Here is a 23,289-nt window from a genome sequence, read left to right as displayed (position 1 = left end):
TACAAGACTCATCGCCAAGTGCTCCCGAGTGGATGGTTGTTGGGGCTGACCAGCAAACAGTCCTAGCGGGGGAGCACAGGGTGACAGGCCTTAACATGTGCCAGGACAACTCACACAGCGTTCTGCGACCACATGGTGGCACTCTCCACTTTCCCGGGCCAGCACCAGGAAGGAAGGCCTGGTTCCCGCCCCTGCAGTGGAGGGAGTGACTGAGGAACCAGCACTCACCTTCAGGGACTTGGCTGATGCCTACCAGGCAGGTGGCCAGCCCAGGGAATCCAACGCCAGTGCCAGACACACAAACCCCAGCACTGCCCAGGGGAAGAGAAGGTGAGGAGAAACCCTGGCCACGCAGCAGGGGTGGCCCCTCATGCTAGCTCACCACTGAAGCCTCCCGGGGGGGGCAGTCCAGACACCCCCCTTAAGTGCCATGTCCCCCAAGCTACTGACCACCGAGCGCCCAAAGTGCCGGGCTACGCACCCGCGTCTACATTTGGCTGCTGGGGGTGGTGAGGGCGCTTGGCAGGGGACCACACGGGGAGCCTCCCATCCTCCCATCCCATCCATTCCTCGCGGACCTCATCCCCACCTCTGGGAGGGATTCTAGTCATGCATTTCCTGCCAACAGCCTTAATTGGTTACATGATCGATGAACTCTCGTGTTAATTTGAAAGCCCATCACTGCTCTTATGCATGTATGTATTTAACATACGAAAAAGAAGAATTTTACAGCAACTGCCAAGAGGCTCTTCAGACAATAAAATGTCCAGGTGGTATGAAGCAGGAGGTGTTCACTGTAGGGCCTCTAACACCACAGCTGCCTGTGAAGACTCCTTTTGTTACTCATCCGTTTGATCTGAAATCTCCGGGGATGACAGGATCTCCTGGGATCTGAAGATCTGCTGCACATGAGGGGTCTGCAGAGTCTTGACGGACTGTCGTGCTGCGACGGGCTGTGAAGACCCGATGGAGTGTGGTGACTCTGCGTTCTGTGGTTCTAGGGAGCCATGTGGAGGCTCGCTGGTCTGTCGTGCCAGGGGGACAATTGGTGGTGGGGAGCGCTGTGGTGCCTGTGTCCCCTGTGCTCCCTGGGTCTTGGGAGTCTTGGCTGTCTTGGTCTCCTTGGCTGCTTTCTCCTCCGGAGTCCGTGCTGCTGTCTTCAAGACTTTCCTGAGCTCCCTGGAACAAGAAGAATACAGTCAGCTCTTGAAAGGGACGTGCCCCGTCTGCATCACTTCCTGACTTCAGGAAGGTATTGGAGCTTTTCCCATGGTTTACCCTGCGTCTTTACTGAAAATCTCATCCTCATCAGAGGAATCCTTGTCATGGAGCTTTTGTGCCATGTTTTTCTTACGTGTGGCCTTGAGTGGCTGACACATGTCTCTCAGTCACTGGGGCCGTCTTCGCCAGAAAAAGCCCTTCTGGAAAAGGCAAGGGGAGCTCGTAAGCCTGCACCACGGCCCACTCTTGTCCTGCCTAAGTGCCGCCTCCCCCCAGTGGTTACCTGACTCTCATGTTCCACTGAACTTCTATGCAGCAATAATCCAAAGAAGGTCCTTGGAGGAAAACACGGACGCACATGATTCGTAACCCACCCCATTTCCCATCCTTCCTAGGATGGAGGTCTCTGGTCTTGTTTGGAAACTACCTTGGTCTGGAGCCATGACGAGTCAAACCACTAGGACCTGACCCCTTGACAAAGTTTCCATGCATGCCTGTGGCGATTTTTAGAAATTTGTCGGGTCCATTCAAAGGGACCCCGTAGACTCTTGAAAGACCTTTATAGGTAGCCTGGCTTGGAAAACAGGCAGGATATTTAGTTCTGGTTACCACCGTTGCCCCAGCAAATGCCCTGTGCAATGAACAAACTACCCACCACACCAAAAGCATTAGAGTCTGTCCAGAAGCTTTTCCACTGGTCGCCTCTGGATTTAGTCCCTCAGGCACCCTTTACCGGAAGTTGGGGCTGGGGGAGATGATTCTATCGTCCTAGCTGTTTCATCCCAGATGCTGAACCAGAGTAAATGCCTGTGTGCAATTAGCCAAATCCTTTAGCCCACTAGTTTTCATGCTGCAGACAATCGCCCATGAGCAAAGAAGCCACAGGTATCAGCATCAAAGGCAGGAACCACACCGAGGCACGGAGATGAGTTTTGAGAGTGAAGAGAGGAGAGAGCAGTCTTGCACTTTACGGGCAGTGTTATTAAGTGTACAGAGCCCGTGGGTGCTGAGTGGAGGCAAGAAACGCAGCTCCCAATTCAACGGAGAGGTCCCAAGGGACAGGGACCATGCTCTTTCCCAATCACCAGCAGTGTGTTCCCAAGGGCAAGGTAGTTTCCATTTTCCCCCTATTCCTTTTAATAAGAGACCGAGATAGAGGTTGGGGGATGTGGCTCAGTGGTAAAGTATTTGGCTTGCATGTGTGAGGCCCTGGGTTCAATTCCTGCACCACACTGAGCACTGAGGCTGGAGTAGTCTCGAGCTAGTTAAAAGGGCCTTTTGGACATGAGGCTCCAACTTTGGCTTCTGGCTCCGCATGTCCTCCCTGAGCACAGGTGGGCTGGCATAGGTAACAGCCACCCCACAGGAGGGACTGAGCAGCCCGGCCTTGCAGAGCCCTAAGACACTAATACTGAACTCAGGAGGCCCAGGTCACGGGCCAAGAAGCACACAGAAGGGCTCCAGAGTCCCCAAGAACCAGGGGGAGGACACTCCAGTGCAAGTGAAAGATTGTCAGACTAATATTTACCTGGATCTTCCATCTTTACACTGTCTTGCTCTACAAGAATAAATCTGTTTGGAAAAAAAAATATGATCATGATTATCTCGGTGACTGATCTCTCTAAAACCTTATTAATTCCATTGACTTTGCTGTATCTACCCACTGATATCACTTTTTGAGAACAGGAATTCTCTCCTGTTTAATAGTCCCTGGACTCTCCTACAGCACATGACTGAAGGGGCACGTTAGGAATACAGCTTAGTGACTGTTTCAGAGAAATTCAGCACATTAATCCAAATAAAAAACTATGAGGTAGGTAATTAAAAGTATCTGCCAAAACCCAAACACAGAAACATCCTTTTTCACAACGTTTTCTAAACAATGTCAAGAACCAGTCTGATGCCTTTCCCATCACCACTCTGCATCCCCAGTGAGGAGACCTCATCAATGCAGCAAGCAGAGTCGAGTCTTACAGGAGACAAAACTTGGTTGCATTTGCAATGATTCTTCCCCAAATAAACCCAAAACAATAAAGGTCCTATGAGATATGTTATTCCTCGGGCTATAGATATCATACGGTGGGTGGGGCACTTGCATTGACCGTGGCTGACGCAGATTCGATCCCAGGACTCCAGATGGTTCCCTGAGCCCCACCTGGAGTGATGCCTGAGAGCAGAGCCAGGAATAAGCCCTGAGCACAGATGGCTGTTGCCCCAAATAAATAACTAAATCAATATGTCAACTCTTTGAGCGACTTAGACTGAAATTTCAATACCTGAAACATTTCTGTGCTTTTGTCCTTAAGGAGATAAAACAGAACAGTGCAATAAGGAGCACGGGCTGCTTTGCAGGTGACCCCCATGTTTGAAAGCGGGATGATAGGGCTGGGGAGGTAGCTCAGTGGGAGAACGCCTGCCTTGCATGCAGGAGACGTGGGGTCGGTACCCAGCACGACAAGAAGAGCAAAATTGGAGGGATCCTAATGCCGTCCTTAGAGGATTGCGAGGATTAAACCAGACAAAATATAGGAAACTCCTTGTACTGTGGTTGTCATAAATCAGAGCTGTGTTTGCTGATGACATCACAAAGGAGCGGCTTAAACATATCAAAGACTCAGAGAGCTCTTCCTCAGCACCATGGCTTCTAATTTATTCTAATTCTTTGTTGGTGGTTGTGGTGCTACCAGGGATTGAACCCAGGGCCTCACACCTGCAAGACAAGTGCAACACCACTAACCTATATCCCGAACCCCTTCCATCCCATGTTGCTGTTGTTCATTTTTTGAGGCTCTTCCTGCCAGCTGGTGCTTCCGGGGCCTACTTCTGGGGTGGTGCTCAGGGACCATGGAGCACTATGGCTAGAACCTGGGGTTCCCATGTGCAAAGTGAATTGAAGTTTGAGTCTTTGGACTTATCTCCCTGGCCCTTAAATCACTTTTTTTAATGTTCCTGCTGGGAAAAGTCAGTGGTGTGTCATTGAACAGAAGACAGATATAGGCAAGCTCCTGGAGTAACTACCGCACGCTGCCAGGCTTGAGAGTAGCCCAGCTCGGGCTCAGGCTGCAATGCGGGTGTGTTTGGTTTGGGAGCCACCCAGTAATAGGCAGGAACAACTTGATTTGCTGTTTAGGGGTAGCTCCTGGTGGCTCGGGGGGGGGGGGGGGGGGGGGGACGGGGGAGGTCATGCATTGCCGAGGATGGAACCCAGGTCTCCCTCACGCAAAGCGTGAAAAGTAGCCCTCGGAGTTCTCTCCCCAGTCTTAGCTGCAGTGTTTTAACTTCATCCAGGGAGATGGTGCTTAAACCTAATGAGAGCTACTGCACTGGATCAGGTCCTAGGAGGGTGGAGATTCTACACTTTTGATCCTTCCAGTCAACAAGGAAAGTAATCAGTAGAAGAATGTCAGTGAGTGTTAAGTTAAACCACTGACATCCTTTTGATTTAAAAAGGGGGGGGGGGGGGGAAAGTCGATATGGTGACCAGAAAGAGAGCTGAATGGTCAGAGTGCATGCTTTGCATGCAGAAGGGCCAGGCTGGATCCCTAGTTCTGCAAGGTCCCCTGAGCACCACCAGAAGTGACACCCTCTCTCCCCTCCACACTGAGCTGGGGGCAGGCCCTGAACATCCCAGGATGTAGTCCCCAAACAGCGCACAGGAAGACGACTTTTTGTTTCATCTCTAGCCTTCTGAACTTTTCAAAATTTTCGAAAAGCTTGTTATTTGGGTTCATTTCCACAGGGAACTCTTGGGAGTCAGTTCCCTTCAACAAACCCTGGGATTATCTTTGCAATATGAGAAGCAACCACACCTCATTACTCAAGACTGAAGAGGAAAATCAAGCATCAGTAGGAGGAAAAGGGGCTTTTATTTTCCATTTGTAGCCCCTGAATCTATTATAAAGACAGATGAAATCCTGGAAGTCTGAATGAACTGTTCTTACCTCAATGAGACATAAAATTAAAACCAATAATATCACGACGACAGCCACATTTATTGCAACGACTGCTTTTTGATTGTGGTACACAACATATCCTGGAACTTTTATGAGCTGAAAAATAAAAATTATTTTCATGCATTACTTTTGTGGGGGCCACATTCAGTGATGATGAGGGGTTACTCTGGCTCTGCACTCGGAAATCACTCCTGGCGGACCAAAATGGACGCTGGGCATAGAATTCGGGTTGGTGGCATGCAAAGTAAGTGCTTTACCCACTGTACTATCGCTTCAATACCCAGGAACAATTAGACAGAAAGATGGGAAGGATTCTTAAGCCCGTTCTAAAGAATGGTTATCCTTCTACTAGTCTAAAACCCCATCCTCTGAAAGGAGTGGACTATAGGTTTTTATTTTGTATGTGGTTTTATTTTGGGGTGGTTTGTTTTTCAGCCCATATCCAGGGTCCTCAGAGCTACTTCTCGCTCAGTACTCATGGGGACTCTTTTTGAACTATCTCCTTGGCCCCAATATGTTCTTTTTTTCTTTTTTTTTCAAATGTAGGAGTACTGCTATTTATTCAGTCACTGATTAGCTGATTAAATTGGGCATGAACTAGGCCCCAATATGTTCTTAAAGAGCACACCAGATCTATTATGCCATCTTGTCTGTAGCCTTTCCTTCTACAATTTATTTATCTGGTGTGTTAGGTCCTCTTCTTACCTCTCCTAGGAACAGTGCTACCTTTCTACAAACGAGCACAGGGACAATCATTCTTGTAGTCAAAGTTGTGTGGCCACAAAAAAGAGAGCGAGCCAGCAGGAGAGGGAGAGTCAAGACACCCTGGTCTTCTTGCTTGTGTTCTTTCATGGCATGGCCTGAGAGCCCGGAAGCCCCTGAGCCTGGTCACTGTGAGATTCAGTTACAAAGCTTTCCTGATCGTGATCCAGGTTCAGTCAGACAATGCTCCAACACCCATCCCTCCACCAGTGTACATTACCCACCAACAAAATCCCCGCATTCCTCCTGCCACCTCCTCCCCGCCCCCAGCCTACCTCTGCCTTTATGGCAGGAACTTTTCTTCTCTCTCTCTCTCTCTCTCTCTCTCTCTCTCTTCCTCCCTTTCTCTTCCCACCCCCCCTCTTTCCCCCTTTCTTCCCTCCCCCCCCCCTCTTACTCTCTCCGCTCACTCCATGCCCCCCTTTTGGGCATTATGTTTTGCAGTGCAGATACTGAGGTCATCATGTTTGATCCTGTACCCACTTCAGCACACATCTCCCACCCAGAGCTATCCCTTCCAACTATCATTGTTACAGTGATCCCTTCTCTATCCCAGCTGCCTTCTCTGCCAGCCCTTGAGGCAGGCTTCCAACCGTGGACCATTCATTCTGGCCATTGTTTCTAACTGTCCTTGGGTGTTAATCTCATAGTAAGTTTTAATTATTTTTACGTCCCATAAATGAGTGCAATCATTCTATGTCTGTCCTTCTGACTTATTTCACTCTGCATGAGACTCCGTTAAAAAAACAAAAGTCTGTCCTCACCTCACTTGCCTCCGCCTGTTTCTGCTCACCCTGGCCTTCGGTATTCTCATTGATGTAGTTCTCAGCCTCCCACTGGTCCGTATCCCATTTTTCACTGGACACCTTTACGTCCTGCCGCTCACTAAGAAGCTTCATCAGGAGCCCGGTTTTGTGGACCACCTTGGCACACTCCAGTTGCACCCGGGGATCGGAGCAGTCCATTTTCAGAGTCCGAATTACTTGGGCAATGAACTTCCTCACATTACTGTTGGGAATAAGGGGCCGCAACTTCTGGATGAGCTGCATCTCAAGTTCGTCTCTGGGGTCGGGTTTCTGTGGGGGAGAGTCGATGTCGGTGGCCACCTTGTGATATTCCCACTGCATCTCGTTGGGCTGTCTGACAGCAGGCATGAGGCTGTCCTCCGTCCCCTCTTCCTCCTCAGGGGCAGTGCTTTGGATACCGGCAGTTTTCTCTGGCGGCACGATGCTTCTGGCATCCCCCCCGTTTGGAGCACGCGTGCTCTCCGCGGTCTTCTTTTCCCGGCTGGAGCGCAATGAAAGGAATGGCTCCGTGACAGGTTTGTCCTGGTGTCTCCAGGACAGAGACCCCCCCCTCGGCGGGGAGTTGACGAGGCTCTTCACTGCACCGAAAGGAGGCCTCCTGGCCAGCACCGGCCTCTGCGGTGCTGCTTCTTTTGTCGCTGTGTTCACTCTGGCCTGGGGTATTCTGCGGCCCAGCTGAGAGTCAAGTTTACGAAACTGGTAGTTCTTCCCGGTGAGTGGCCCGGGGCTAGGAACCTTCATGTTCCGAACTCGAGCGCCCGCATCCTCTAAGACGCGTAGAGTTCTTTTCAGGTCTTTGGATGGGATTTCGTCCTCCGGTGGCACTTGGAAAGCAGCGGCGGCAGACAGGCTGCCCATGGAGTGCTGTTCCAGGGGCACGGAGGCCGGCGCCCTGTGCTCCTGGATGAAGGATGACTCCTCGTTGAAGGAGCTTTCCACCAATTTCCTGGGCCTCCCTGCCAAGATAAAGTCTTTCGGTCTTTCCGGGGCCAGCTGCCCCTGCCGTCTTTCTTGGGCAATATTCCCCGCCGCGGACCAAGCCTTCCCTCGCCTCTGGCTGAGGGGAGTGCCCTCTTCTTTGAAGTGCCTCTTCTGCTGGCCCTGGGGATCCCTGAACATGCTGCTCCCTTGCAGTGGTTGCGTCTCCCACTCCTGAACATTTCCTAAGTGTTTTTTCTTTGGTGGCCCGACAGTTTCCAATATCTTCGGGAAAAGTTGGCGTTTAAATTTGGGCCCGAAAAGACTGGAACGGACCTGTGTGGCAGTTTTCTCCTTCTTTCTAACTTTGTGGATTTTTTCTTGAATTTCTGTGTTGATCAGACTTTGGAGAACATGGATTTTTTTCACCTTATTGTAGATTTCACTGTTGGATTCGGGCTGTATAGAAATCCAAGCCGTGCTGGTTTTCGAAGGAGCCAGAGGATTTCCTCCATCTTGCACATCTTTAAAAAGAAACTTAATGAAGGATAACAATGTTGATTCTGCATCTATGTCCCCAACCTGTAACAAAGACATTATGGATTCTAGTCTAGTAAGCATATCACGCTGATGACTGTTGTCTAGGTGCTCGTGCTGGAAAAGGGACAGGCTGTTTCTCTCGGATGAGGCCTTCTCTGGTTCAATCGTCAGCTCGGTGCTGGTACTCTTCTTTCGGGCCAGTAAAGCCTTCATGAACTCCCCATCCATATTACTGATGTATTCTTCTTCATCTGTCAAAAAGGAAGAGCATGCTTTTGATCATGAAAGATAACTGGGGATAATTTTGGGAGCATCTACAGACATAAGTTCCAGCTAAGTAAACTAGTAATCAGTGAACAAGTGCCGTATGGTGTGTGTGTGTGGGGGGGGGCACAGGAAACCCTAAATTTACATCTGTGACTGGCAAAAACAGAAGGAGAAACAAAGTGATCATCGCTATTTATTCAGAATAAATAGGGCATGGAGTTCAGTACATGTATTTAGGATTATTCAACTGGGGGGCAGAGTGACAGTAGAGCAGATAAAGTCCTCGTCTTGTAGGCAGCCAACCTGGGTCTTATCCCCAGCACCCCATACGCTCCCTCAAGCCTTACCAGTTCTGACCCCAGAACACAAAGTTAGGAGTAAACTTTGAGCACTTCTGAGGATGCTGCCAAACAAGCAAACACACAAACGATAATCATACGATTATTCCACTGGTCCCCAAGGACCAAGTACCCAGTCTTCAGGACAAATATTTGCTGCTCAGTTAGATTCTTTACAGATCAACTATGATTTCTTTTCTTTTTTTTTAATTTTTATTAGTGAAACACCATGAGGTACCATTTTAGATTTACAAATTTTTGTGCTTGGGTTTCAGTTATACAATGATTGAGTACCCATCCCTCAACCAGTGCCCATTCTCCACCACCAATGATCCCAGTATACCTCCCAACTCCCCTCCCCTCCTCCCATCCCACCCGCCTCTGTGGCAGGGCATTCCCTTTGGTTCTCTCTCTCTCTTTTGGGGTGCTGTGGTTTGCAAAAGAGGAACTGAGTGGCAATCATGTTCGGTCTATAGTCCACTTTCAGCATGCATCTCCCATCCTGGGAGGATCCTCCCAACACTCTTGATTTGCTGCTCCCTTCTCTATCTGGGCTGCCTTTTCCCCTAGCATATGTGGCTGGCCTCCAAGCCATGGAGCAAACCTCCTGGTACTTATCTCAACTATTCTTGGGTGACGGTCTCCCATTTTGTTACTTTATATTTCACAGATGAATGCAATCTTTCTATGTCCCGCTCTTTCTGACTGATTTAACTTAGCATGATATTTTCGATGTAGTACCACTTATATGTAAATTTCATCACTTCATCTTTTCTAACAGCTGCATAGTACTCCATTGTGTAGATGTACCAAAGTTTCTTTAACCAGTCATCTGTTCTCGGGCACTCGGGTTTTTTCTAGATTTTGGCTACTGTGGGCTGGAGCAATAGCATAGTGGGTAGGGTGTTTGCCTTGCACGCGGCCCACCAGACTGACCTGGGTTCAATTCCTCTGACCCTCTTGGAGAGCCTGGCAAGCTACTGAGAATATCTCGGCTGCAGAGCAAAGCCTGGCAAGCTACCTGTGACGTATTCATATGCCAAACACAGTAACAACAAGTCTTACAACTGAGACGTTACTGGGCCTGCTCAAGCAAACTGATGAACAATGGGAGGACAGCGTTACAGTGCTACAGTGCTTGGCTACTGTGAACAGTGCAGCAATGAACATAGAAGTGCAGATGTCATTTGGACTGTAATTTTTTGCCTCTCCGGGATATATTCCCAGGAGTGGTATTCCTGGTGAAATATTGGTATGTTTCTATTGATATGATCATATGGTTTTTATCTTTACTTTTGTTGATATAATGGATTATGTTGATTGACGTCCAAATGCTAAACCATCCTTGCATCCCCGGGATGTATGCCACTTGGTCGTGGTGTATGATCTTTTTGATGAGTTGTTGGATTCTATTTGTGAATATTTTCTTGAGGATCTTCACATCCATGTTCATCAGAGATATTAGCCTGTAATTTTCTTTGTTAGTGGTGTCCTTGTTTGCTTTTGGTATTGGGGAGATAAGTGCCTCATAGAAGCTGTTTGTGAGAGTTCCTGTTTTTTTTTTTCAATTTCATGGAAAAGCTTGCGGAGAACTGGCAAAAGGTCTTCTTTAAATATTGGGAAGAATTCGCTAGTGAATCCATCTGGGCCTGCGCTTTTGTTTTTGGGAAGACTTGATTTCGGTTTGATTTCCTTGATATGAATGGGTCTTTTCAGGCAATCCAAGTCTTCTTGGTTCAGTCTTGGGAGATTATAGGAATCCAGGAACATATCCATTTCTCTAGGTTATCTTGTTTCATGACATACAGACTCTCAAAGCAGCCTCTGACAATCTTTTGAATTACATTGGTTTCTGTTGCAATGTCCCCTTTTTCATTTCTGATTCGGTTTATTGGGGCTCTCTCTCTTTCATTGTGAGTCTTGCTAGTGGCTTATCAATCTTGTTTATTTTCTCAAAGAACCAGCTCTTGGTTTCACTAACCTTTTGGATTGTTTTTTGGGTTTCCATGTCTGATTTCTGCTCTAAGTTTTATTATTTCTTTCCTTCAGCGGGGCTTGAGTTCCTTTTTTTGGTTATTTTCTAAGATCGTGAGCTGTGAGGTCAGGTTATCTAAGAGGCCCTTTCTTCCTTCCTTAGGAATGCTTGCAAAGCTATACATTTTTCCTCTTAACACAGCTTTAGCTGCATTCCATAGGTTCTGATAGCTCGTGTCTTCATTCACATTTGTTTCCAGGTATCTTTTGATTTCGTCTTTGACTTCCTTCCTGACCCACTCGTTGTTCAACTTTGAGTTGTTTAATTTCCAGGTGTTTGATTTGTCTCTCCGTGTCTGCGTATGCTTCGTTCCTATCTTCAACACATCGTGGTCTGAAAAGATTGTTGATACTATTTCTATCTTGCGGATTCTATTGAGGTCGGTTTTGTGACCTTACATGTGGCCTTTCTATTTTGGACAATGTTATGTGTGCACTGGAAAAGAATGTGTATTCTTTCTTTTTGGGGTGTAAAGCCCTGTATAGGTCTATTAGCCCTCTCTCTACTATTTCTTCCTTCAAAGTCAATGTCTAGCATGCTGAGTTTTGTTCTTGTTGATCTATCCAGAGATGATAAGGCAATGTTGAAGTCTCTGACTACTATTGTGTTGCTAGCAATGTCCTCCTTGAAATCTGTTAGCAGTTGTTTTAAGCATTTAGCTGATCCCTCATTAGGTGTGTATGCATTTAAGAGTGTGATTTCTTCCTGTTACACATATCCCTTGATAAACAGAAAATGACCTTTGCTGTTCCTTCTAGTCTTTTTCAACCTGAAATTTATGTTGTCAGATATTAGTGTGGCTACCCCAGATTTTTTGAGGGAGGTGTTTGCTTGCAAGATTGTTTTCCATCCTTTAACTTTGAGTCTGTGTTTGCTCTGACCATTCAGATGACTTTCTTCTACGCAGCAGAATGTTGGGTTCAGTTTCCGCATTCAGTTTGCCACTGTGTCTCTTGATTGGTGCATTTAGACCATTGACATTGAGAGAGATTATTGTTAGAGGGTTTTGTGCCATCTTTCTGTAGGGACTTGTTGTGCTTGTAGGGTGTTTTCTTGTCTTATAGAAGCCCTCTTAGTGGTTCTTTCAAGTTTGGCTTTGTCTATGAAGTTCCTGAGCTGTTGTTTATCCATGAAATAGTGTATGATTCTTTCTGAGTTAGAATGAGAGTTTAGCTGAATAGAGTACTCTTGGTGAGGCGTTCATTTCATTGAGTTTTTTCACTATATCCCCCCATTGCCTTTGGGGTTGGAGGGTTTCCTCTGATAGGTCTGCTGTAAATGTACGGGGTGCTCCTTTGTATGTGACTTCCTTCTTCAGCCTTGCTGCTTGCAGGATCGTGTCTCTATCCATATCATCCATCATTCTGACTCTGATGTGTCTTGGAGTCTTTTTATTAGGGTCTCTTTTACTTGGCACCCTTTGGGCTCCTTGGATCCGGATGCCTGCATTCTCCAGCTCTGGGAACTTTTCGGCAATGATATGTTTAACTGTGGCTTTTCCATTGGGGTTGCCTCCCTGTCCTTTTGGTACTCTGATGATTCTTACTTGCTCCTCTTGGATTCATCCCCTAGGACTCTGATTCACCCCAGGGCTATTTTGAGGTCTTTTCCCATGGTCTGTTGTTGTCTGTAAGCTTTCTGGTGCTCATCTTCATGCTTACTGATTCTGTCCTCGGCTGTAGCCATTCTACTGGTGAGGGCACTCAATGAGTTTTTTATTTCATCTATCAAATCCTTTATTCATGACATTTGTTTGCAGCTTTTCTATTTCTGCTCTCATTTCTTCCGGTATTTTGTTGGCTGCCTGTTCACTGTTTCATTCAAGTCCTCTTTTAATTTCCTGGATGTCTGTTCCACTGTTTCTTTGAGTTCATTGAACATCTTCAACATTTTGATTCTGAATTCCTTATTGGAGAGACTGTTTTTGTGAGTAGACCCTGTTGGGGGCCTCTGGACCTTTTTCTTCATCTTCCCCTCTTGGCGTGGTGGGGATCTGTGCTGTTTTTTCATGTTGTGGTGGTAGTATGAAGGTGGGAACCACAGTTCACTATGAGTTTTCCCTCTTGGTTAATTTGGGGATTCTGGGTGAGCTCGGTCTAGTGGTCGCCTTTTTCCCCTTCAGGAGTTGTGGCTTCCTCTCATGTTCTCCTCTGTGGCCTCTAGTGGAGCTTCGGGGGATGTAGTCCTCTACATTGGACTTGTACATGTCTATGGGTATTATGGTGCAACTGGGATGAGCTAGTGGATTATTGGCCTAATGTATTAGAGATGGCCGAGACATTCTCCCCCGAGTTACGTGATGGAGGTCAAGATATGAGTCCAAATTGCTAGGAAAGGGGAAAATAACTGCTGCCCTCAGAGTAGGCCATTCCCCCTATCCATGCCCCCTAGCTCAAAGGCCAGGCTCCCTGGCTCAGAGGCCACACCACCAGGACCAGGCTGCATGCTGGTTCCCTGGTTTGCTGGTTCAGCTGGGACCAGGGGAGCCAGAAACAGTAGCTGGGGGTTGGAAGGTGCTGTTTCTCTTTAACTCTTTGGTGTGCTAATCTTGTTACTGTCATAGGTTACTGTCACAGACAACGAAGAAATTCCTCCAGAAATCAGATCCTCTTCTGAATGCACCCATCCTCCACCTACCAACTAATCACGATCACGATCACGACCATCCTGTTGTTCATCGATTGCCTTGAGCAGGCTCCAGTAACGTCTCCTTCATCCTAGCCCTGAGATTTTTTAAAAGTGCCATATTAAAGGCTCTTTCAGGGTTAGAAGAATGAGCCCCATCATTGTTACTGGTATTGGGCATATTGGGTACACCACGGGGAGTTTGCCAGACTCTGCCCTGTGGGCAGGTTACATCTGGTAGCCTACCATTTTGTCCAAAGTTAGAATGAGATAATAAGGTGTTGCGCAGCCGCAAATGTGGCTGCGCACTTCTGGGATCTAGGTTTTATAGTCTCTGGGTCTTGGCTGCTGATGGGATTACATGGTGCCAGGGGGCCAGTTGGTGGGTGTGACCCCTGCCTACTGGAATATGGAGGATCTGGGTGGAGGATGCTCAGCCCCAATTGAGCAGGCTTGGAGATCTCAGCCCCGGGACCCGTATGCCTTTGTTCCTCTGCTGGTACCTTCATGCGTGCAGAGAGCGGTCTCAGCATGGTGGTGGCTGGTTCTGGAGGTCTTTGGCTGCCAGAGCCCTGGTCGGGACGGGGAGGGAAACTCAACCCACTCCCCTCTAGGGGCCCTGGCGAGGACAGCCAGGCGCGGGGGCAGGAGACTCTGCGCTGTTCTCTTCCGGGATCTGGGTTTTATAGTCTCTGGGTCTTGGCCGCTGATGGGATTACACGGCGCCAGGGGGCCAGTTGGTGGGTGTGACTTCTGCCTACTGGAATATGGAGGATATGGGTGGAGGATGCTCAGCCCCGATCCGAGCAGACTTGGAGATCTCAGCCCCGGGACCCGCATGCCTTTGTTCCTCTGCCCGGTACCTTCATGCGTGCCAACTAATACTTTTACCAACTAATACTTTTGTTTATTAGCCCTCAGTTTCATATTGCTGAATCTGGACAGATGTCTAAGTATAGGTTAATGGATTTGCCAGAGTATATGTCAATGTGCAATGTTGAGAAAATCTATAAAATAATTTGTTTTGTTTTGTTTGGGGGCCACACTTGGTGATGCTCAGGGGTTACTCCTGGTTCACTGCTCAAAAAATCACTCCTGTTGGTGCTTGGGAAACTGTATAGTATGTCGGCAATGGAATTCAGGTCATTTGTGTGCAAGGCAAGTCCCCTACCCACTATACTATCTCCCTACCCGCTGTCCTATCTCTCTGGCCCCTGAAATAACATTGGAGATCCCAAAATTGGGGAAAACAACTCTTATTAGATGTGTATTTGCCTTCACTTACTTCCTAATACTTCCAGCTCTACCTAGGGAACCATACAAAGTTTCTGACTTCTTGAAGGTCAAGTGTAAAATTGTGCAGTTGGGTTTCTTTTGGTGTGGGGGGCGGTGGGGCCAAACCCAGCAATGCTCAGGGGTTACTCCGGTCTCTGTGCTCAGGGATCACTCCTGGTAGTAATTTGGGATCATCTGAGATGCTAGGGATCCAACCCACGTCTGCCATATGCAAGGGAAGTGCTAGACTATCTTTTCAACCAAACATTACTGAGAATTAAAAGTTCTTTTGGTGGTGGTGAAATTTAGAGGGGGAGTTAAGGGATGTGAGGAAGAAGCATGGACTTGCAGGGAGTCCCAGACTGGGAACACAAGATCTAGGCATTAGGCACATTTAACACTTTTTGTTTTTCTATTATTCACTTAAAAATGCTATTAGTATTTTTATTCTGAATTTAGATTATTTGGTTTAGTTATTCTTTGTGGCTGGAGCAATAGCACAGCGTGTAGGACGTTTGCCTTGCATGCAGCCAACATGGCCGACCTGAGTTGGATCCCTCCGCCTCTCTCGAAGAGCCCAGCAAGCTACCAAGAGTATTTCGCCCACACAGCAAAGCCTGGCAAGCTACCCATGACATATTCGATATGTCAAACACAGTAACAAGTTTCACAATGTTACTGGGCCCACTCGAGCAAATTGATGAACAGCGGCAGGACAGTGATCAGTGATCAGTTATTCTTTAAATAACATTATTAAAGTTGAAGTAACATGATTACAAAATACGAATGCTATTGGTTTCCATGTACAAAGTGAACTTTACCTGGACCACCGCCGAAGTGCTGAGACACCACAGTTCGTACATCCCCTCTAATCTGACTCTTTCCCCGCCCCCCCCCAACAAATCCCCAGGTTTGATGTTCATGTTATGAAAGGTGATTCGTAAATCTTGTTATGCCCATCTCTGAGAAGAGAGTAATAGACATGTTAAAAGTTGATTTTAAAAATAACATCTTTGTGTAAGAAGCAATGTAATCTGATGTGCCGAACTGCTGATAGCGAAGCAGATTCATAATATCCCGGCATGAAAATACGTTTTATGGGTGGTGTATGTGTGTGTGTGTGTGTTGTGTGTGTGTGCGTTGTGTGTGCGCATGTGCTCATGCATTCGCCATACAGCAGTGCCCAAGGAATACTCCCAGCAGTTCTTCGAAAATTATTTTATGGGGGGATTGAACCCACACCTCCCACATGAAAAGCATGTGTTGCAACCTATTGATCTATTTTCCTGGGCCCCTAAAAGGACATTGCGGAAGTTATCAAGTAAACTTACTATGTGGAAATATATAAGGGCACCTGAGTGCTTTGTGGATTTGAAGGGTTAAAATTCAAAGTAGGTTTGGAGGTGGGGATGCTCTAAGAATCCATCGTTAGAAGGACTGAGTGGCAGCCTATGCTTAGAAAACCAGAATTTCTCAGGCTCTAAGCAAAACGTTCATAAGATAGTATGACTTGTACTTGCCTATAAAATTATAAAAACACATGCAATAAGGTAGCTACACCAGTCCTATAAAGAAAAGGGCAACTGATATTTCTTGTGTATAAAATCTGTTTGCAAACTGCATTGTGTGGCTGAGCTCTCATCTGGAGGACCAACACCTTGCCCAGAGTGTGGCACTCAGTTGTGACCATGAATGATAGCTCCCTTTCCCACTTCCATCCCTTTCTTCCATTCCTCTTAAACCTTCAGGTCATTCATATACTGCGAAGGTAATGATGTGGCTGAGATTCTGACTTTTGCCAAGGGAAATAGCTCATGGAAATATAGGGAGTTGAACTCTGAATAAAAATAATGCACTCCATAATCAGCTTCAAATGTACCATCAGTGATTAAAATAAAAATGAAACATAAATTAAAAACCTATCAGCAGGCAATCCAACTCACCACAGTGTGTGCTGATAAGACATTCACTGTCACAACGTAGTTTGACTGTCTTGTAGACAACGTCAATATTATTTTTAAATTGGCAGAGGCAGCAGGTTAGATGGTTAGGTAAGATCCTATGAATGGAAACACAGAGAATTAAGTGCAGAGTCAAGAGGTTACTTTAAATAGGTAGAAGAGGCAGTCAAGGCCACTGAGCAGCTATTGAAAAAGTTCCTGAGAAACATGGATGAGGTGTTGCTCAAACTCTGAGGTGGTGGGAACCCAACTGGGAGGTGATGCATGCAAAGCGTGTACTATTGCTCCAGCCCTCAGAAAACTGAGTTTTGTTTTTTGGTCATATCTGGTGGTGCTCAGGGGTTGCTCTGGGCTCTTGGCTCAGGGATCATTCCTAGCAGGCTCGGGAAACCATAGGCAGTGCGAGAGGCTGAATGTGGGTTAGCCACATGCAAATCAAATACCTAACTCACTATCCTATCTCTTCAGCTCCCAGATAACAATAAAAAAACATCAGTTACAACCTGGGGTGTTATTTCTCTATGGAGTGATCAGTCGGGGGCACAGAGATAAGCAACATTCATGGAATGAGGTAGCGTGGAGGGCCAAGAGTTCTCTCAGACAAATGGCATTAATCAAACCCAGCAACCTTCTTTTATTGTAATACAGTACACTAGGGGATGCATCACCAAATCCATGTGGACAAAAGGCTATTGATCTTGCTCTGTCGATGATTAACCTCCCATCCCCATATTTCAATCATCTACATTTCCGTCTAGACAGGATGTCCCCTCTAACTTTGCCTAAACAAAGCATAGCGTAATCAATCAGTGTCAAGGAGTAGCTGCATCATGACATGCTGACCCCTGCCCAGTTCAATCAGAGTTCCAAGCTGCTTCCAGCATGACACTGAAAGCAAGGCAGTGTCTGTAGGAACTTCCTCATGACTCTGGTCGGGCTCCAACGTCTCCCCCTTTTTGTTTTGCAGCCAGCTTAGCCTTCATGACGACATGTGCAGCGTGTTGTTATTGGGCTATTCTGTTTTGTTTTCTGAATTTTTGGCAGGCTATGTAAAAAAGAAACAACAGAACAATAAGTACAGACATACTAATAAAGCCCATCACAAGGACTAGAATATACTTCTTAGGATTTAGTTGAGTGATCCCATCCAACAATCCACCCCCAATGGTATCAGGTCCCCAGACTTGCAAGTGGGCCTGAAATACACAGTGAATGTTAGTTTGCAACTCTATAATTTTGTCGGTCATATTTTTTATGGTTTAACAAATACTTTTTAACCTTTTCCCATGGAGATTCAGACTCATAATAAGGTACAGGAGTTATACAAATGCAGAAGTATTCCAATCACATTTTAGAGTGTGTTGTCTTCTTAAACTCGGTAGCTGGTCACCGAGTAGGGTAACAGTTCGTGTAACATCGGACAATTCCTCTTGTAATCCTGCATCAACTTGTCACTGGGTTGTCCACAGTTTCTGAGAGTCCTGATGCCCTTTCTTTCTTTCTTTCTTTCTTTCTTTCTTTCTTTCTTTCTTCTTCTTTTTGCTTTTTGGGTCACACCTGGAGATGCACAGGGGTTACTCCTGGCTCTGCACTCAGAAATTACTCCTGGCAGTGTTCAGGGGAACATATGGGATGCTGGGAATCGAACCAGGGTCAGCCACATGCAAGGAAAATGCCCTACCTGCTGTGCTATCGCTCCAGCCCCCTCGTGCCATTTCTTAACAAACTCAGCAGTCTGAGATCCTTGCCTCAATGCAATATGAGCCGTTGCTGCTGTAGCAGTGATGGCAACGAGTCCCATGATAATGGCAATTACGAGTCCTACAAACCTCTTTGTGTGTGGCGCCAGGGGAGTGACCAGCCGGCGAAGAATGTTGGTAGCTGGACTGTCTTCCCACAAACGGTTAAGCCACACAGGCATCTAGACCCCCATGGAAGCTCTAAGAAGATAGATGCTTTCTTCTGCTGTGAGACTCATAGTGTTATTAATACAAGTGAACATAGAGCAGTCACTGCAAGATATTACCTCTGCTACTTTATCCCAGCTAATTCTCCCTTTCAGCATGGCATATGGCAGTGGAACACAAGCCTGTATATAGCGGGTAAGATTTCTATCAAAATGTAAAGTACGTTTTGTTCCGACATTGTTATGTTGGATAAAACTGTCCGGGCTGTCATGTATCCAAAGGAATTCCCTATTTTCCATAGATGATTTTGTTTCTTATGCCCAGGAAGGAAGGGTGTAGGAGGCGGAAAGCTACCTCCGCACCCCATTATGCCAATATTCACTGTATCACTGTCATCCCCTTGTTCATCGGTTTAATCAAGTGGGCACCAGTAACGTCTCCATTCGTCCCAGCCCTGAGATTTTAGCAGCCTCTCCTTACTCATCTTTCCCAACATATTGGAGGCTCTTTCTGGGTCAGGGGAATGAGACCCTTTATTGCTACACTTTTGGCATATCGAATATGTCATGGCTTGCTTGCCAGGCTCTGATGTACAGGTGGACTCTTGGTAGCTTGCTGTGCTCTCCAAGAGGTATCTATCTTATCTATCTATCTATCTATCTAGATAGGTAAGTTGTTGCTTTCTGTCTGAACCCCATCAAATCTGGTGTGGCAATTATGGAGAATGGGTAGGAAGTGTCTTGTGATATGTCGCAGCCGTGCGGTCCAGGAATATGTTCACTCATGTGAGGCTCGGCCCAAGCAAGTAGGGAGCGGCCTGGAGCGTGGCTGCGGTTGGGTTGTGGAGGTCAGTTGCTGGGGCTGGGTCCCTTGGGGCGGGGAGGGCTCTCACTCGTCCCCCTCTGGGGCATCCTGCATGAAAAAAGCCTGGTGCAGAGTCTGGTGTCATGGATATGGGGTCCTCATTTTATGCTCCCTTCTGGAGGGTGGCCGATGAGAAGATTATCTGGCACAAGCAGGGTGTGGCTTATCGGTGTGACCCGTGGGTCACCGGAGACTGGAGGAAGCGGGCAGAGGATCTCTGCTCCTGGCTACCGTTTAAGCCCGGAGTCCAAGGTCATAAAGTTCTGCATTACCTGGGTTCCGTAGGACTTCACTCATCCGTGAGGCTCAGCCCGAGCATATGGAAAGTGGCCTGAGCATGGCAGCAGTTGGGTAGTGGAGGTCACTGCTGGGGCTGGGTCCTTTGGGGTGCCCCAAGTGAAAACAGCCTGGCACGGAGTCCAGTGGCATGGTTATGGGGGCCTCATTTTATGCTCCCTTCTGGAGGAACAGCTATGAGGTCTGGAGGGTAGCCTATGACGAGGTTATCTGGCGCTGGCAGGGTGTGGCTTATGGCTTATGCTAATATTAGAGTTAATTATAATTTGGGACACTTCGGAGCCTTGTATTGCTCCCCAATTCAGAATATTCTTTAGCTCCTTTTGCCCAGGCTGAGCCTACTGGACTCCAATCAATAGTTTTTCCATAAGAGGAATCAATCTAGATTCTAGCTTTTTCTCCTTTACATCGTTTCCAATATATCCAGTTTTCTAATTCAATAACTTTAGGGAGTTCACATAGGAGGCAGAGATGGTAGAGTATCATAACTTTCACTTCCAGTATCCAGAAATCCATTTGCTGCGAGCAATAACAATGGCTTTTTTTTTTTTAAGCAATGGCTTTTTATCAGATTCAGTAGAATTGTGATATTCAGCCATTCAGTACTGCGTGTGTGTTTTTAAGCAATGACTCCCGTTGCTAGTGCAGATAGGCATCCCTTCCACCCTGATAACATATTCAGGAAAATTTGTGCCTTCTTCTTTGGGTTTGATTAGGTCTCTACCATCAGCCTGGCACCAAGTCTGGTGGCACGGCTATGGGGTCCTCATGTTATGTTCCCTTCTGGGAGAAGTAGCCCTGTGATCTGGATGCTGGCTGATGACGAGATTATCTAGCGCTGGCAGGAGGTGGCTTCTGGGAGTGACCCCTGTGTCACTGAAGACTGGGGGAAACAGGCAGAGGATCTCTGCTCCTGGGTCCTGTTGAGCCCAGAATCCAAGCTCACAAAGTTCCACATTACCTGAGTTCCTTGGGACTTCACTCATGCGTGAGACTCAGCCCGAGTGAGAGGGGAGTGGCCAGAAGCATGGTGGTGGTTGGGTTGTGGAGGTCGACTGCCGGGCTGGGTCCCACAGGAGTAGGGGGCGGAATGAGAGAGACAGGCCCATCCCCTATCCCTGGAGGCCTGGAGTTTGCTGTCACTGAAACTGCATACCTGCACTTCTCATTGGGTTCTGGATGTTGGTGGCCCCTGGGATTTTTAGGGGGCAGGTGGGACTCTGGAGGTCATGCCCACAAACTGCCTCTGGCTGCTACTTAAGCTCCTTAATGGTCATGATCCAGAGATACACAAAAGAATTTCTGAACTGAGCAGCTCTCTGCCTTCTCCCCATCCTAATTATCTAAAACTTTAGAATTCCAGGAACACACAGCCACTTTTGTGGCCGAATGGCATTGTACTATTCATAACAAGCAATACAAAAGAGAGTATGAGGGAAATTGTCTGCCATAGAGGCAGGGGGAGGGGTGGGACGGGGGCGGGTATACTGGGGACATTGGTGGTGGAAGATGTGCACTGGTGGAGGGTTGGGTGTCCTATCATTGTATGACTGAAACTCAAACAGGGAAGCTTTGTAACTGTATCTCACGGATTCAATGATTTAAAAAAATAATAAATAAAATTACCATTCTGAAAATAAAGTAATGTGGAGTTCATGCCAAATTCAATTAGCTGAATCAATGGCTGAATAAATACCAGTACCCCTACAAAAAGAGGGAGAGAGAGAGACTGAGAGAGAGAAGAGAGAGAGAGAGAGAGAGAGAGAGAGAGAGAGAGAGAGAAAGAAATAAACAAGCCTTAAAAAAATTAAGTGAAATAAATGTCAGAAAATCAACTTACAGCTTTTCTAATTTAAGATTCATCATGAGGATGTTTTGAACTGCTGCAAGTGACACTTGTGTTGCTCCCATGTCTCTGAGGGAGAAAGCACAAGCATGATGTGAATCCAAATACAGAAGCTCTAGAGTTAAATAGATGAGATAAATGAAGTGATAACTTTGATTCTGGCTTTGCTGTAAATCCAGGTCAACTGTTTGCTGTAGACTATAATTCCAGAGAGCTCTTGCTGATAAAAGCCTTTTCTATCATCAAATTAATGACACTTTGGAGAATAAAAAAATTTCCTTCCTTCCTTCCTTCCTCCCTCCCTCCTTCCTTCCTTCTCCCTCCCTCCCTCCCTCCTTCCTTTTTCCCTCCCTCTCTCCTCTCCTTCCCTCCCTCCTTCCCTCCCTCCCTCCTTCCTTCCTTCCTTCCTTCCTTCCTTCCTTCCTTCCTTCCTTCCTTCCTTCCTTGTCCGACTTCTAAATTGCATCTACTCCTTTCAATGATTCTTTTTCATGTGAGCTGCGGGTGGCCTTGGATTTTGGCCACATCTGATGGTACATGGGGGATATGTTGGGCACTGTACTTGTGGGTTACTCTGAGTAGAGTTCTGGGGAACACATAAGGGGTCAGAGGTTGAATCCAGGCCTCCAAGCAAGCAGTGCATGGGCTCCAACCACTCACCTATCTGGTCCTCTTTTCTTTACTTTCTTTTTTCAATAATGTGTCCATTATTACTTGTTACTTTCTGAATAAATAATACTTCTACACGCATCTGTATGTTTCTTATCTATATGTACTCAACATAGCTCTTTTCCTCTGTTGGCTGTTGCCCATGTCATTCTTTCTTAATCTTTTCCTTTGAGAATAACTGTCATTTCAATAATCCAGTGTTAAAATTAAAATTATAACTTTTAAATTCAATGCAAAACACTCTATCTTTGACAAAAGTGGAGAAAAATAAAAACAGCAAATCATAGCAGAAACCATATAAGCTACAAACTTATTACAATACTTACAGATATTTTAATGCTGGCAATTTAAAAAGATAAAAATCTTCAATAGTTGTTAGGGGATTATGGCTGAGAATTCTAAAAAAAGAATTAAAATTATATGCATAATCAGTATGTAGCATTAAAATTTATATTTAATTTATTGGCATGAAAAGGTAAAGGTAAAGGTAAAGGCCCTCCCGTTGATCGTCGATTTGCTCGAGCGGGCCCAGTAACGTCTCCATTGGAGACTTTGTTGTTACTGTGTCTGGCATATCGAATACTCTCGGTAGCTTGCCGGGCTCTCCGAGAGGGGCAGAGGAATCGAACTCGGGTCGGCCATGTTGGTCGCTTGTAAGGTGAACGCCCTACCCACTGTGCTATCGCTCCAGCCATTGGCATGAAATTTGAAGGTGAAAAAACATTATTTTCTGTGATTATTTATAATCACGCTTAGAATCCATAAAGCATTCTTTTTTTTTTCTTTTTGGGTCACACCTGGCGATGCACAGGGGTTACTCGTGGCTCATGCGCTTAGGAATTACCCCTGCTGGTGTTCGGGGGGAACATATGGAATGCTGGGAATTTAACCCGTGTCAGCCGCGTGCAAGGCAAACACCCTACCCGCTGTGGTATTGCTCCAGCCCCAAGCATTCTCCCTTTGAGAAACACCCAAGTCTCTAGATGACAAAGTGAAGGGGAACCG

At 46.6% G+C, this 23,289-nt stretch overlaps 1 protein-coding gene across 4 annotated transcripts in view; it reads right to left on the bottom strand.

Moving 5' to 3' along the window:
- Window positions 1–685: 685 nt before the first annotated feature.
- LOC130042584 (leucine-rich repeat-containing protein 37A-like) overlaps window positions 686–23,289 on the bottom strand; it is a 46,123-nt gene continuing 23,519 nt past the window's right edge. For 3 of the 4 annotated variants that reach the window (XM_056134745.1, XM_056134747.1, XM_056134748.1), the window contains 7 exons: window positions 22,611–22,682; window positions 21,610–21,684; window positions 16,684–16,799; window positions 6,701–8,451; window positions 5,163–5,270; window positions 2,750–2,793; window positions 686–1,179 (listed from right to left, as the gene is read on the bottom strand). In XM_056134745.1, coding sequence (XP_055990720.1) covers window positions 840–1,179; window positions 2,750–2,793; window positions 5,163–5,270; window positions 6,701–8,451; window positions 16,684–16,799; window positions 21,610–21,684; window positions 22,611–22,682 — 2,506 coding nt within the window. In that variant the 3' untranslated portion in view covers window positions 686–839. The remainder of the gene's footprint in view (window positions 1,180–2,749; window positions 2,794–5,162; window positions 5,271–6,700; window positions 8,452–16,683; window positions 16,800–21,609; window positions 21,685–22,610; window positions 22,683–23,289) is intronic. The other variant, XM_056134746.1, reaches the window with a different exon arrangement.

Source organism: Sorex fumeus, unplaced genomic scaffold (genome assembly GCF_029834395.1).
Source record: "Sorex fumeus unplaced genomic scaffold, SorFum_2.1 ptg000105l, whole genome shotgun sequence".
Classification (NCBI taxonomy): Eukaryota; Metazoa; Chordata; class Mammalia; order Eulipotyphla; family Soricidae; genus Sorex; species Sorex fumeus.
The sequence above is the reverse complement of the archived record's forward strand: the minus strand, read 5'-3'. Positions and strand labels throughout refer to the sequence as shown.